This window comes from Somniosus microcephalus, chromosome 15 (assembly GCF_052327205.1).
Source record: "Somniosus microcephalus isolate GS21.2 chromosome 15, FLI_Smic_1.0, whole genome shotgun sequence".
Classification (NCBI taxonomy): domain Eukaryota; kingdom Metazoa; phylum Chordata; class Chondrichthyes; order Squaliformes; family Somniosidae; genus Somniosus; species Somniosus microcephalus.
Window position 1 is genome coordinate 29,108,461 of NC_141001.1, and position 16,003 is coordinate 29,124,463.

At 44.6% G+C, this 16,003-nt stretch overlaps 1 protein-coding gene across 9 annotated transcripts in view; it reads left to right on the forward strand.

Moving 5' to 3' along the window:
• Positions 1-15,723, forward strand: part of dgkza (diacylglycerol kinase, zeta a) — a 516,902-nt gene extending 501,179 nt beyond the window's left edge. For all 9 annotated transcript variants that reach the window (XM_086007591.1, XM_086007594.1, XM_086007592.1 and 6 more), the window contains one exon: positions 10,034-15,723. In XM_086007591.1, the coding sequence (XP_085863717.1) occupies positions 10,034-10,150 (117 nt within the window). In that variant the 3' untranslated portion in view covers positions 10,151-15,723. The remainder of the gene's footprint in view (positions 1-10,033) is intronic.
• Positions 15,724-16,003: the final 280 nt, after the last annotated feature.

Consider the following 16,003-nt stretch of genomic DNA (forward strand, 5'->3'; position numbering starts at 1 on the left):
TTATACACCTTAGTTTGCCTACACGAAAGGTACATGTCACAGACAAGACCTCATGATGTATCTGTTCCTGAATTGTTTGAAGTCTATTCACCCGAACAGTCACGGTTGTTTACTTCAAAGATACTTCTCTCAAACAAGACTCCTTGACCTAACTGCTCGTAAATCCTTTGAGGAGTAGTTTTATTGACAGCTTATCTACCTAAACATTCCTCTATACTATAGTTAATGGACCCCGGCCTCTACCTATATTTATTACACTAGCCACTAAAGATGTACTTTAATCACCCATGGTTGATGTCATCCCAGTCACTTATTTCCTTGCACAAGAATGTCTTGTAGATAATACATTACAGACACTAAAAGCAGAAGTTAAGCCATACTTTCTTCTCATGGACCCTGCTGCTATCCCATATTAGAAAGCCTTTCGCTGTAAGGTACAAGGAAGTTCGATTATTAACTCTTAACTCTCCAACATGCAACTCTCTGGGATGTCCAACAGTCCCTACCCATGATCCTCCACCTGATCAAGCTCCTGATCTCAAGCTATGCCATCACCGAGAGGCACGGACCAATAGCAGGGGCAAAAACCAGAGGGAGGTTAACTCTAGGCTGCTTTATTGGGGCTGGGACCAGGTTGGTCTCTTTGCACAGATGGTGTGAGAGTTGGCAAAGTACCACTGCACGATTAAACCTAATAAAAATGAGGTGAACATATCATGGAATGAAGCATTTCACCCATAAAAAAGCTAGTGAAAGCGGCGTGCTGCAATGAGCTCTTGATTGAGCCTTCCTGAACTTCAGGAATAAACGGTTAATCATTTTGCTTGCTATACTGCTTGGATTCCTGATTTTTTTTCCCCCTTCAGTGCGAAGCCTGCTTGCTGCTGACTACTGTTTCCCCCTAATTAATCAGCCGTTTTATATGGTGAGTTTTCGCCTCATTTGCTTTCAATGCCTCTTCCTACCCTGACACTGGCCCTGTGAAAATAAATGTGCCTCACATAATCCCACTGTAAACAAAAGCCAAGATATAATGAAACTGCAGTGTACATGCCAACCTTGGCTGCTAGTTGCTCTGCATTGATATTTGCACTCTGATCATGGTGCTGCTCTGGATCTATTTTCATTAGGGATGAGTTTCGCAGTCAGATCTGAATCCAAATTATTCTGATTTTAGCCAATATCAAACTTTTTGTTTTGTTTGTTTTCTGAGTTTTCCAAATTAGTCTAGAGCGAATCAGTTCAGATTTCGGCTACTCGCCACCAGCTGCTGAGAAAGATAAAAATCCCAGCGGAGGCTGTAAAACAAAACGATTGGCTTAGGAATGCAAATTCCGATTTATGGAGACCCAAACAGCAGTGTTATTCGTGTGACGCTTGGATTGGAATTCACTCGTTCCCTACCTAACCCGCTGAGGCACTGACTCACCTGTGCTGCCTCTGGGAGGTCAGGCATTTCCCCACAAGGAAGGAGGGAAGATTAAAGGGCGACTCATCCCAGGGGCACACTCCGATATCCTAATGTTCGTTCTCCGTACAGGCCTGTGAGCACAGCACCCACTTTTTTTTCACCCCCGTCAAAAAATGATTTTAACTGTTACACCATGCTTCAGTTATCAGGTCAGGTGACCTGCTCCCAGCCTTCTGGGAGGATGTATATGAGAGCAGGCCTGGGGTGAACCTCTATGTATTTTTGTCTGACTCTGTCCATCTTCTTCTTGACTGTCTGTCTGTCTCTCTTTCTTTTGTCTATCTTTCCCTCTTTATCGCAAACCAGACTGCTTAGACTTGATGCTTCCTCCTCCTCCTCCTCCTCCTGGAAGCTCAGGCTAACATTCGAAACTCCACGAGGCGTGAGTCTGTGTTTTACTGCTCCACAGCTCATTGGACCACCAACGCGGGTGTCCACGGGAAAGAAGGGGCTTTGTGAACTGTCACTCTTAGTACTAACATAGAGGCATATTGTGCTATTAACACTGAATGGCCCCAGTTGAGATGGGGGTACAGGGGCAGAGTCAGCTGCCCACATGATTTGCAGTGTGTGACAACTCATTTCAAATAAATGGTTGGTATTTAGATTGCAGCCTGTAATCTAGAGCTGCCGTTAATTCAGAGCAAAACCAAAGCGACAGCCCCATTATATATAAAAAAAGGGTTTGAAGTCTAACCTTTCATTAACAGAGCATACAACGCTGGGGAAGGTCAAGGCCTTTTTCTGTGGGAACCCAGATGTCTTTGTGCAAGACAGCTAAATTAATGTCGACGTGAATTGGGTATAAATGCCAGATGATGGGGCAAATATTGTGAGGACCATTTTGAAATTAGTTAGGAGCGGTTATTAAGGAAGAAAACTGCCAGATGGAGTTTCAAAAACAAGGGGCGAGTGAAAACAATCCCACCATCTGGAATCTGTACTGGCCCTGTCATTAATAACCCACCAGGTGGAATCTGTACTGGTCCTGTCATTAATAACCCACCAGGTGGAATCTGTACTGGCCCTGTCATTAATAACCCACCAGGTGGAATCTGTACTGGCCCTGTCATTAATATCCCACCAGGTGGAATCTGTACTGGCCCTGTCATTAATATCCCACCAGGTGGAATCTGTACTGGCCCTGTCATTAATATCCCACCAGGTGGAATCTGTACTGGCCCTGTCATTAATATCCCACCAGGTGGAATCTGTACTGGCCCTGTCATTAATATCCCACCAGGTGGAATCTGTACTGGCCCTGTCATTAATATCCCACCAGGTGGAATCTGTACTGGCCCTGTCATTAATAACCACCAGGTGGAATCTGTACTGGCCCTGTCATTAATAACCCACCAGGTGGAATCTGTACTGGCCCTGTCATTAATAACCCACCAGGTGGAATCTGTACTGGTCCTGTCATTAATAACCCACCAGGTGGAATCTGTACTGGCCCTGTCATTAATAACCCACCAGGTGGAATCTGTACTGGCCCTGTCATTAATAACCCACCAGGTGGAATCTGTACTGGTCCTGTCATTAATATCCCACCAGGTGGAATCTGTACTGGCCCTGTCATTAATATCCCACCAGGTGGAATCTGTACTGGCCCTGTCATTAATAACCCACCAGGTGGAATCTGTACTGGCCCTGTCATTAATATCCCACCATCTAGAATCTGTACTGGCCCTGTCATTAATAACCCACCAGGTGGAATCTGTACTGGTCCTGTCATTAATATCCCACCAGGTGGAATCTGTACTGGCCCTGTCATTAATATCCCACCAGGTGGAATCTGTACTGGCCCTGTCATTAATAACCCACCAGGTGGAACCTGTACTGGCCCTGTCATTAATATCCCACCAGGTGGGATCTGTACTGGTCCTGTCATTAATAACCCACCAGGTGGAATCTGTACTGGCCATTTTGATGTGTTGTGTTGGGCTTTAACATACGGTAATCCCTTAACTCAGCAAATATCATCGCCAGCATTGTAAGAGTTAAGGCAAAGCCCACTCTACTTACTCACCCACTCCCAGCTAATGAAGGAGACATCCTGCTACAGTATGCTGATGATGATAAGTGGCACTCAGTGCTACGCACTGCGCAGTCCGTCACGCAGAATTTCAGTCTTGATGTTTATCCACCCTGCCAATATAGAGTTCATTCGGACGTGCCCAGAGGCTGCCATTAAATGGTAGAGCCACTCTCGCAGCATCCTGCGTGTATCGTGATTAGTTCAAATGGCCGTTTGGTAGCATTGTGGTCCGTTTGTACCCTGGCCTAGCCAAAAGGCTGCTCTGCAGAACGACCCTACTTAGAAAAACAAATAGCCGAAGAGAAAACGTAGGGGCATGTCTGCAGGTACAACGAAAGCCGATTGCAAACACCAAGTAACTAACCCAGGACAATGCTGTAAGAGAAGGCTAGTGGTCAAAGTGTTGCCATTGGTATCTATCAACACAAGAGTATTCCGGAATGCTCAAAGGAAGAGAGAAACTAAGAGTCTCAACCCTTGCCTCAATAATAGTCGCAATACGTACATATACAAAGTCAAACTATTCTACCCTAAACTTTTGCACTACTCTCTTGTGTTGACCTACTAACACAATGTTTTGGGCCGCCACCATAGAGAACCCAAAACCCTGATCCTTAGCGATGCCAGGAGCATGCCACATGTTGCCATAGCAATGGAGGGAAAACAACTCTCACCCACACAAAGTTTACATTCTCAGCCATATCATTGTAATAAGGTGCCTCCCAACCCCAAGGTGGAAAGAAAAATAAGGGAGAATTGTCCTGGCCACTGCAACACACCTCCTAGCTGCCAGCTCAGGGCACTGGTTTGGGAGCAGGCCCCATTGCCCATCCTCTTGATCCCAGTGAGTGCATCAGGGAGGGTGAATTTCTGACAGAAAAAACCACGAGGGTGAAATTCATCTGGGGCAGCAGTGCAAAAAGGATGATAGCAAACCAACAGCTGGTTTTTCTTTTCTATTTGAAGTTAATGCTGCCGATTCGCTATTGCTTGTTTTGTGCTGTCGTTCAAGATGAATTTTACCCCCATATGTCAATGAATTTGTAATAATGAGGTTTGACTTTGTGTGTGTGTGTACATGCATATGTGCATGTATGTGCACAAGTGTGCATATGTATCATGTATGTACGTACATGTGCACATACATTGGAATGCACACGCGTTCATATGCAAGTGGTGCTGCAGAGTTCCTTATTGGCATTAGGATATGAATTTTCCTTTTGAATTTTGGCACTTTATAAGCATCCTTTCTGATCCTCTTTTGTTCAGAAAGGTACTTTGTGAGGCCATCTGAAGAAAACTATTTAGAAATTTTTATTTGATCACTCCTCATTCAGGTCCACCCATTAACTAGCTTTGTTGAGTTGCCCACAGTAACATAGAGACCTCTGTACTAGTAAATGTGACAAAACGCATCTAAATGATTATTGTAGGTTGTACCAAACTCCTTGATGTTTGGAGTGGAGGGGGGTATTGAGATGACTTTTAGCATCTGAATTCAAGTTACTTCTCCTCAATACAAAGTAGTGATTCCAGGACATGTCAGTGAGGTTAGACAGTAAAGGTGCTTTGCTTCAGAAGGGTATTTTGTCTATCCTTCCACAATTTGCCTCACAATTAGTTGATTAAGTATCAGCTGTGGCTCACTGGTAGCACTCGCGCTTCTGAGTCAGAAGGTCGTGGGTTCAAGTCCCACTCCAGAGACTTGAGCACAAAATCTAGGCTGACACCTCAGTCCAATACTGAACAAGTGCTGCACTGTCAGAGGTGTGCCGTCTTTCTGATGGGACATTAAACCGAGGCCCCATCTGCCCTCTCAGTTGAACGTAAAAGATCCCATGGGTCTATTTAGAAGAAGAGCAGGGGAGTTCTCCCTCATGTCCTGGCCAATATTTATCCCTTAACCAACATCACTTAAAAAAACAGATGACCCGGTCATTACCTCATTGATATTTGTGGGACCTTGTTCTGCACAAATTGGCTGCCACGTTTCCCTACATTGCAACAGTGACTACATTTCATTGGCTGTACATTTGGAACATCCTGAGGTCATGAAAGGCGCTATATAAATGCAAGTTCCTTCCTTCCATTGCTCTCAGGTCTTTCTCCAACTTCCCATTCCATAACTGATTAGTAGGGTGATGCCTCAGCACGGCCCCTCCCCAGAGCACAATTTCCAGCCCCTGCCTACGGACCAAGATTTCACTTTGACGTCTGACTGAAGTTGTGAACTCTTGAGTCGCCAGAGCACCCACTCGTGTTGAATGACGGGGGTGGGGGGTGCTCATACATTGATGCACTGCACCACCAGGCTGTGTAGGCATGCCCACGAAGCTTTAGTGTCATTAATCCTCGCCGTCTCATCCAATGGAGAAACAGTGGGGTGCTTCACTCCACGAGTACATTCAGAAATGCCTTCTATTGCCGTAAGAATCAACACATATTGGTGGAGAACCAGTTCAGTTACTTGCAAAGCGTTAAATCCTGCGCCTCCTGTGTGAGAAGGCCCATTGTAGGCCCAAATTTAGCCTGGCATGGAAAATTGTAAGCATTCACCGCATTATAAGCCTCTCTTGTATGATTGCTATAGCAACCATTGGAAACTGTGAAAAATCAGTATTAAGAGACAGTAGTTAGATAAAAAGCCTGTTGAGAAAAATATGGCTCCAGTGCCAGGCCTCAGTGAAGCCTTGACTACCTTCTTTGTGGGTTCAGTACAGTCACTGTGGTGGGGGTGGGGCATAAGCACATAAGCTCTGTAGGTGCTTTGTACGATGGTAGTTTTTGCTTCCTTGCAGAGAGCCCACAGAGCTGCAGATGCCATTGTAAGTCATGGGCACACATTTTACATTTTTATTACGACCAGTCCCAAAACCAGAAACCCCAGGGGAAAAGAATAGGTGGCTGAACAGTTGTTCAGGAAGTTGTTTTCTTTTAGTGCTCATTCTCGCACAATGTGTGGAGTTCACCTGCCAGTGTGAAAAGTTTCCATTTTGGGGATGGTGTGGGCGGGGAAGATCCATCTCATTGATGAAGTCAGCCAGAGTGGGGCTCATCCTGTCCTGGAGAGATTCTCGCTTGTTGACTTCAAAGTAGACTAAAGCACTTAAAGGAAAGCAAGGGTGTTCCTCGACAGGACTGCTGTTTCTCACCTGTCACTCATTTGTCATGAGCTAGGACAGATGAATCCGTGGGTGGCCCAGTTCAGCGGCATTTGACACGGAGACTCCTAATACCTTGAGCGAAAAGAGAAAACAAAACTGTAGAAAATATCAGTAGCTTCAAAACAAAAACCTATCTCCAGCTCCCGAGCTCTTTCACAACCAGCAAAAATAAAATAATCAGCACACGTTCAACGTTGAGTTTGAATTAGGAGGACCAATAAGTGAGTCTGCCCTAGAAATGTTAATGGAACCTTCCAGGGAACATAAATTGCCCTTTATAAAAGTAATAGTGCTATAATTATTTACTGGATTTTGGTAAACGTTTGCATGTTACTTTCTTTGATTTTGGGCCGATTTAGATGGTACTAGGATGTTGCAGAAGGTTTTTGGAAGGAAATCAAGAATATTTTTAGCAATTTAGGAAGAACTGGAAAACCACAATACGTTTATAACCTTCAGGTCTATTATTCTATATGACAAAGTAGTCATTCCACGTAATATGCAGGGTTATCCGATGTATGATCTGGGGTTTTCCCTCCAATTCATAACTGTAGCCGTATAGGGAATGAATCGCTGAAAATTTCCGACTGTAGACTGCACAGTATGTTCAACCTATCAGAGCAGCAGAAAGAGTTGCTGGAACTTTCTGTGCTATAGCGATTGTCAGTCTGAACTGGCAATTATACGGCAGTCTTAAAACTGTTTGAGGCTGGCCTGTTTTTCCTCTCAAAAATCTCTTCAATCAAGTTAGCCTTAATGTAATATTACAAACGTGATGTGAGCTAACAACAAGACTTGCATTTCTATGAAATTTGTTTTTTTTTAAATAAACCACAAGAAAATATTGCTGCTCCTTTTTAAATTCTGCCAAAACACTCAAGAGTTTTTAAAAGAGATAGGATTTTTTTCATTGTTCTCTGTAAGCTAATGGTTTGGAATTTGGTTTGCTCCAGTGGGCTGTTCTGTTAGTATAGCCACCTTCACTGGCTCTCTGGGAGGGAGAAGCGTGAGGGTCATGGAGGGAGCCGAACAGATTTGAGGCATGGAGCCCATTAATGGATGTTGTCCAGCTGGCGGGGAGAATCAATTAGGAGTGGAGAGCTTGAGGAGCTGCCGTCTCACCTCGGGCACTGGGGTCACAATGACAGGAGCACAGCTCCCCCTATCTTTACAAACTCCAGCTTTTGCACCTCACGCTGAATGCAGCTCAAGTAAAGGACATTTCACGTAAGCATAGTAGTGCATTTCCTTCCCTAAACCTCTCTGCCTCCACCTCTCTCTCCTCCTTTGAGCTGCCACTTAAAACCTACCTCTTTGACCAAGCTTTTGATCACCTGTCCTAATATCTCCTTTGGCTCAGTGTGAATATTTTTTCTGATAACGCTCCTGTGAAGTTGTTGTTGTTGATCAGAGCTAAGGGTTTAGTCATTCGATTAAAAACTGAGGGGCCTTGATCGATATTCTCCCCTGCATTGTAAGTATTTCCCCAGCATTCTAACGCTGATTTAGAATAGATGAGGAAAGTTAGTCTTCGTCGGTAGTGCACCATGGGCGAGAACGAATCGGCAGCTCCTTTTACATCCCGCCCGATTTTCTTTACCATGGAAAATAAAAAATCAGACGGGGTGTAAAATGGGTTGCTGATTCACTATTGCCCGTTCTAGTGCTACTAGCCAATGATTCATTTCACCCCCTTGGTATTTAAATGAAGGGATCGCTCTGTGACTGAGGCATTTGCACCTGGTACCACAGCGACTGGGGAAAAATTTGGACCAGTGTCGGTGGCTTTCTGTTCTGTATTACCGTTATGACCAATCAGGAGAGTCCACAGATTCAGTGTACCCCTTGCTGGCCCCCCTTTTTTCCACAGACCCCAACTTGTCCAGAATTCTGCCATACGCATCCTGCCCTGCTTTAAGTCCCGCTCACCCATCAGCCCGGCCCTCACTGACCAACGTCAGGTCCCAATCCCGCAATTTAAAATCCGCATCTTCATCTTTGAATTCCTCCATGGCCTTGCCAATTTTATTCTCTGCAATCTTCTCCAGCCCTGTATCACCTCCCAAACTCTCCGTCCCTCTGATTCTGGCCTTTTGTATATCCACTTCACCCTCCAACCCATCAGTAGAACTGACCCTTCAATCGCCTGGGTCCTACTGCCTGGATCTGCCTCCCTAATCCACTCCCCAGCCGTTTCTTCCCTCCTTTGAAAATCTTCTCAAAACCCATCTCTTGGGCCAAGCTTTAATTACAACCTAATCTCTCCCTCTCTGGCTCTGCATCTGTTTTCCCTATACTTGATTGTGATGTAGCTTGCGATATTCTTTACCTTAAAGGCACTATAGAAATACAAGTGGTTGTCCTTTGTGAATCAGAAACACAATTTCTCTATATTTCGGATTCTGTTTTCGGAGCAGTTTTAGCAATGCCACAATCTGGACTACGGAACACCAGATGTAAAAGAGTCTCATTCCTCTGTCAAGAAGCAACTTCCTCCTTGGCATGTGCCAGTGCTGCTCTTGAGAGTGAGCTGGAGGGGGTTGGCAACCAGTAAGTGGAAATAGCTCACTGTGCCAAGAGCAAGCGTGGGCAGTGGAGGGTGCCACTGGTTTGTAATGTCACAGTCATAGCAGACGAAAAAAGAAAGACTTGCATTTCTATAGCGCCTTTCATGACTTCAGGATGTCCCAAAGCTCTTGCAGCCAAAGAAGTACTTTTGAAATGTAATCACTGTTGTAATGTAGGAAACATGGCACCCAATTAGGCACAACAAGCTCCCACAAACAGCAATGTGATAATGACCAGATAATGTTTTTTTTATTTTGGTTAAGGGGTAAATATTGGCCCGGACACCGGGGAGAACACCCCTGCTCCTCTTCTAAATAGTGCCATGGGATCTTTTACATCCACCTGAGAGGGCAGACGGGGGTCTTGGTTTAATGTTTCATCTGAAAGACGGCACCTCCGACAATGCTGCACTCCCTCAGTATTGTATTGAAATGTCAACTTGGATTTTTGTGCTCAAGTCACTGGAGTGGGGCTTGAACCCATGATCTTCTGACTCCGAGTCGAGAGCATTACCAACTGAGCCACAGCTGACACCATATTACAAAAGAGTCTAGTTTGTAACACCCCTGAATTGTCCTGATACTGACAAGATGTTGTGGGAACCATTGAGTAATATGTAGGCAGAAAGTCACGGCTCCTTTCAGACCTCTCTCAAACAATATCGCCTGTTCCTCTGGTTTAGGTAGCCTGCTTTTAGCAGGTGCCCTGTAAAAAGAGAAGGTGGAACGTCATGCTGCGGACGTGCGCCCAGTTCCTGACTTGCCTTTCTCTCTTTCTCGCACCGCTCCTCAGGGGGACACGCCGAAAAACAAAGCGGAGAAGGCCATGGACCTGGAGCTGGCGGCATACCTGGAGAACCGGCAACATTACCAGATGATTCAGCGAGAAGATCAGGAGACGGCTGTGTAACACCTGCGAGGAACTGACGGCAAACCTCCCCCCCCACCCTCCCCTATTTCCCCCCCCCCCCCCCGCAGACTGCGCATGCCCACTGCCGTTTGTAACGACGTGGATCGTTGGTGACTCAACCGTCAGCCAGCCTCTGTGTGTGTGTGTGTGTATTTTATCCCCCCTTTCCCCCCGCTACTAAAACCACAAGCTGGAGCAAGCAGAAGCCAAAACCAAAAATGGCAACATGGCGGTTACTGCTAGCAAGCAGCAGTTCGATGATGGTAACAGCCTGTCAAGTTGAGCCTCACTGATGTGATGGATGGATGAATAAGGTCAACGACTTTTAATGAAGTTGGCTACTTGTGGTGATACAGCGGCTCAGCATTAACTTTATGGTGTTTAAGTTGCACGTTACATGGTGACACCACGTAGCCCACATATATATATCCATACCGGGATATGCCCGCTGCTGGGATGCAAGCAACTTGAGAGGTAATACAAAAGGCTCCAAAGTGAACGGTTGCTACTTTGTAAAGGACACGTGTACTATAGTACAGGTTAAAAATGTTCATCTGATTACTCTAGTTTACGGCTGCCTTTTTAAAAAAAAAACTGCGTGGCAAAGTATACATTTTTTGTGCACATTGGAACTTTTAATTGTGATGACTTTTAACTTTAACTCGAACGATGTCTGCTGCAAACTCGCTGGAGTCCGAAAGGCAGTCTGTTCAAGCTTTTGTATTGTTTCCGGTTGGGGTTGGTTGCAGTCAACATCCATTCATAATCACCGGGGGGGGGGGTCCATAATGTCAAAGGAGGTTTGAGAAAGTGAGACAGAGATGTGTGGCAGGTGCAGATAAGTGGCTGTGTTTTCCTGACATCCAGGGCCTAACATTTCACCAACAAGTTGATTTACTGGTGAGCGATGGAGGCAGAGAAATCCTCCTGTTGCAGACATTTAATAAGTACCCTAATCACTGTTGATTTTATTTTTTAAATGAAACACTGCTGTTATTGTTTACTTTTACCTGGGCATTTAGAAAAAAAGACTCTTAAATCTGTAGATCAAAATTTTCAGGCAGATATTTAGACACCCGCAACCACCATACTGGGATGTGCACATGCATTTTAGTGAGAAAGCTGTCTGAATGAGTAAGGTCTGTGCAAAAAGGCTTTAGTAGGCTTTATCCCATACATAGTTAATGAGCAAAAATTCAAACCCATGATTTAAGAGCATTTCCCAGGTTGGCATTAAGGCCTCCAGCGTGACTATGCACAAAGAAGGATTTCTATTCATTGTGAGGTTTTTTTCTCAGTTCTCCTGCTGGGTCAGTTGATAAAAAGGTATTGGCCTGTGCAGTACTGAGTCCCACAGGTTCCATTGCCAGTCTGTGCTGTTAGCTAATCAGCTGGGCCAGCTGAGGTGTCACAGTTGGCCTCAGAACCCCAAGCGAGGGAGGGGGATATAAAATCAGCCAGATTTTCTATTCCTGGCCCTTCCGAGAACTGTACCCACCGCCCCTTCCCTGGCAGCCATATTAAGGCATGCAACCTTATTTTAGCATCATAGGCAACGTCCAAACAAGTGGAATATTTTTTTGCAGGTTGCACCAACCTGTGTACATCGGGGCTATTTTAAAAGTGATTTCTACACTCTCTCATTCCGCTACACCTTTCCGATACATCCTCTTTCAAATGAGGTAATATGGGATGTTATAGCAAAGCATTTTTTTGGTGACCTTTTAAAATCCTAATTGGAACATTGACTTTTTAAGAAGCTGCCCATTTTCAAGTGTAATTTGAGCAGCCCCTGTGGCTCTAACCTATCAGAAAGCAATCACTTCACTGGGGCTAAGCAGTTAGATGGCAATCACTTTTAATATTGAAATCCTTTTGTTAATTGGCTTTCCATATCAAGGAAAAATACAATTTTCTATTTTGCGGTCTTCGCTTGCCTTTCCTATGTTTCCACTGAAAAGCGATACAAAATTGTAAATGATCAAAACATGGACTTGTTGAACAGATCTGAATGGTAACTCAGATTTAGCGGAGGACTCTTAACCCCTCCACTTCCCTCTCCTCCTTTAGGACTCCTCTAAAGAACCATCTCTGAGAAGCTTTGGTCACCCCTCCTTGCCTCTGCTTCTTTAGCTCGGAGTCTATTTTGCTTTTCACACCACTGTGAATCTCCATGGAATGTTCTCCTATGTTAAAGGCGCTGTATAAATAGAAAAGAAAGATTTGCATTTCTATTGCGCCTTTCACAACCTCAGGGTGTCCCAAGGTCCCACAAACAGCAATGTGATAATCACCAGTTAATCTGTTTTAGTGAATTTGTTTGAGGGATAAATATTGACCAGGACACCAGGGATAACTGCCCTGCTCTTCTTCAGAATAGTGCCATGGGATCTTTGACACCCACCTGAGAGGGGACGGGGCCTCATCCGAAAATGCAGGTGGTTGTTGCTGTTGAGAATGTTAACCCTGAGGGTAGATTAAGTACTCGCTCCGAGATCAGTTGCAGGTAGTTACTTTTAAATCATGCAGGGCCCAGCCATGAAGGCCATCAGTCTCAACTTCAAAAAGGGTTCCTTAGCTGGGCAGTGTGCACTGCAGTATGGTGGAGCAGGAATGAAGAGGCTATTTAAAAATCTGATCTATATGTAACAATGCTCAATCTAGTACTGTGTGGTGGCACTGTATATATTATGTGTAAGTAAGAACTTAAACCAACAGTGCAAGACTTCCCAATCAGATAATTGGATATTTGGTTCCGAAGATTCCATTGATTGGTTTAGATTAATATATATTTTATGACTTGACATCAACTGAACACCAAGATAATACTTTTGTAGGATAACGGACATTATCAATGTATTGAATTATTAAGGGAAAGGGGCCATGACTTAGTGGGGGATCATTTTAACTTTTACTTCAATGGAAAGGAAAATCGCGTGGGTTATATCGCGGGCGGCCGATCCGATATCGCCGGTTTTACACTATCACTAAAAGTTAAAATCACCCCAGAGCTTTTTGCTCAGAATTAGAAAGGATTTAATAACAAAAAAAAACAGGTTTACAGACTCTCTGACCTTACCTGGAAAACTAACACACAGCCAGGAGGAAGGGGGGAATTGAACTCTGCCACGGCATCCTGGAAGCTGTCACCCGGGACCTCCTAAATCCTACAGGGCTCTGCAGACAACAGGAAGAAAGTGAAACTCTCACGAGTGAGTGGAGTGGAGTGGAGACAGGCTGCTCCATTCGCTCCTATCGGCTGTGTAAATAGGTTCTTTGAACAAAACAAAAGAATTTTGTCTGGTTGTAAATTTCCCAGGATAGTACAATTATTGTAATATCCCAGTGAGGTTCTCTTGACGTATCCGACAGTTTGCTGTCTCTGTGACATTTTTGTGTGTATAATTACTTCAATATGGGCCCTTTTTGTAGATTGGTATATCTTCAACCCTTGGCAGTTTTTATATTTGCATTTTGTGTGCGTGTATGTTTCAGAAACAAATGCCTTGATTTGCCTCTTGTCGAGTGAGTTGGATGCAGCCGCGTTGTTCCGACTTGAAACTGTGAACCGAGTCCCAGGCTGTTCCTCACTGGCGCGCTGTGAAGCCTTCCAGTCAGCGTGCCATCCAGCACAGCATGTCGTCAGGACCAGGGCCCATATATTATAAGGGAGTGGATCGCCGCACAAGAAAATGCATTTAAGAAGGAACCTCCGTGCTTTCCACTGTCCCTCTAGACAGGGTGGAAGGGGGAGGGGGTTATTTAAGGTATTGGGCATTGCTCCCATAGCCTGCTGATCACAGTGCACAATATTGTCACAGGAACACTTGACCCATTTGAATTAAATTCCTCCTAATGGAGGCATTAACCCAATTTAAAATGAGAGTAGCTGACAAAGGAATTAGACACAAGTACGTCAAACATTCGCACCATGATATTGCACAGCACCATTCCCAGGCGGATGCTCATGAAAAAAGGGATCCAGGTGGTGTGTTTGGAATGGAGCCGAAAGGTCAGCACTGGATGTCACACTGCTTTTTGTTTTTGCAATGTGTTTTGGCCCCCTTTAAATGCTGTCTTTGATTTTCAATCTCAGATTTGCTGCCTATTGTCCCAGTATCTAAATCCATTATTCCCTCCCCGTCCCCCATCAGTCCTGTCTGGCACGCGTTTCCACAGATTTTAACAACTTTCAGTTCATTTCTCTTGTGTAAAGTTTCCTATCTGATCAGATGCATAATGGCACAAGCAAAACATGTACTTATTCCCAGCACTGCTAGGGTGGTGGGGGGGATGACAAAGTTTTGAACAGCTGGGAATTTGGGGACTCAATATAAACTGCTGGGGGTGGGGAACTAGGTGGAGCCATGCATTAGGCACTGATCTTTTAGCTCGAAGATCAAATTCAACCCGTATTAATGAGACACAAGCCTCCTCCACTGTGTATAAGGGTCCTGAGTGAAGTGAATCCAGTTCCAATACAGGCTACAGCACAAAACTGTTCCTAATTCAGCATGAATTGGAAATCTTATTCAAAAGAGGCCATGGGATGGTTGTTATGGGGGTGGGGGAAGCGTGATTTGGAATCTCCCTAGTGTAAGAGGGGATAACAATTCTGAGTTGGGCTGAAGCCCATTTTTGGGGCAGAGTGCAAGGGGCTTTATTCTGCATCGAGTGCTGCTATAACTGACTTGGGGGTTCTGACACTGGCTGCTCCATTCCCCAGCACTACTATCTCTCACTTTGATGAGCTCAACAAAAAAACCCGACCTGAACCAAAGGAGATGTGAGTTCAGATCATGGTAATATTTACTGACAAAAGTGCTTGGACCTTCTGGATTTATATGTTGCATATTGATGGGGTAGATCTGCAAAACATTGACCATAACAATTTTATCCCACACCTTGCTAGAGCATGCAACCCCCACCCCCATCACAGTGATATCATGAACTATAATGCCAGTCTGGACAACTCACCCCATAGTACTGAGGCATGCAGACCTCCTGGCCTGTGTTGAGTTAAGCTACAATTATTCTCAATGCCCCTGTACTAGGGAGGGGATATATCGGCCAGGGTTCCAACTCCTCCTCCCTAACCAGTGACCCCTACTGGTATGTGCACATATGGGGATTTGAGGTGAGCTTGGCTGTGTCACATATCCCGCTAACACATGAATAGTGGGCACTTAGGTGATTTTTCAGAAGGCTGCAATTTTCCATGGGACAGAATCCCAGAAAAAGGGGATGAAAAAAGTCTCCTTCTAGGCACCCCCCGACCTTCCTCCCAATAGTTATAAACCATGGGAACAAGAGAAAGGACCAAGGGACACCGGTGATGGGGTGGTTTATGTCAGAATGAGGTCCCTTTGACAGGAAGCCATTATTCAGGATATGACAAAAGGTAGCACTTCTAGCCGGATTTACATGAAGTGAGGTATGGCTGTGCCATTGCTGACTTAGTGAGCAACAAGCTGGGACTTGGTATAAATGTCCTTTTATTGGGTTGCATATAAATGGATTTGATTGTATTTGCATCAGACTGGACCAATAAAAAGAAGCAAAAAGAAAAAAAACGAGCCAATCAATTACTGACACAACTGTTTTCTGTCAGTTCATACCGGCATAGTTTTTCTGCCTATATTGAGAGTCACTTTTAAGGTTCTTTCTCTCTGATCCCTTTCCTTATCTCTCCCAACACCACAACAAGCTGCCTAATCCTAGGGCTCTGTCAACATGGGAAAATATTATGAGTGAGGTGTCATCAAATATATGTCATTTGTGACAACCTTTAAACATCTGAAGCTGTGCTTATAAGAGTGCAATACATTAAAATAGATCATGTGGGGTGGGGGA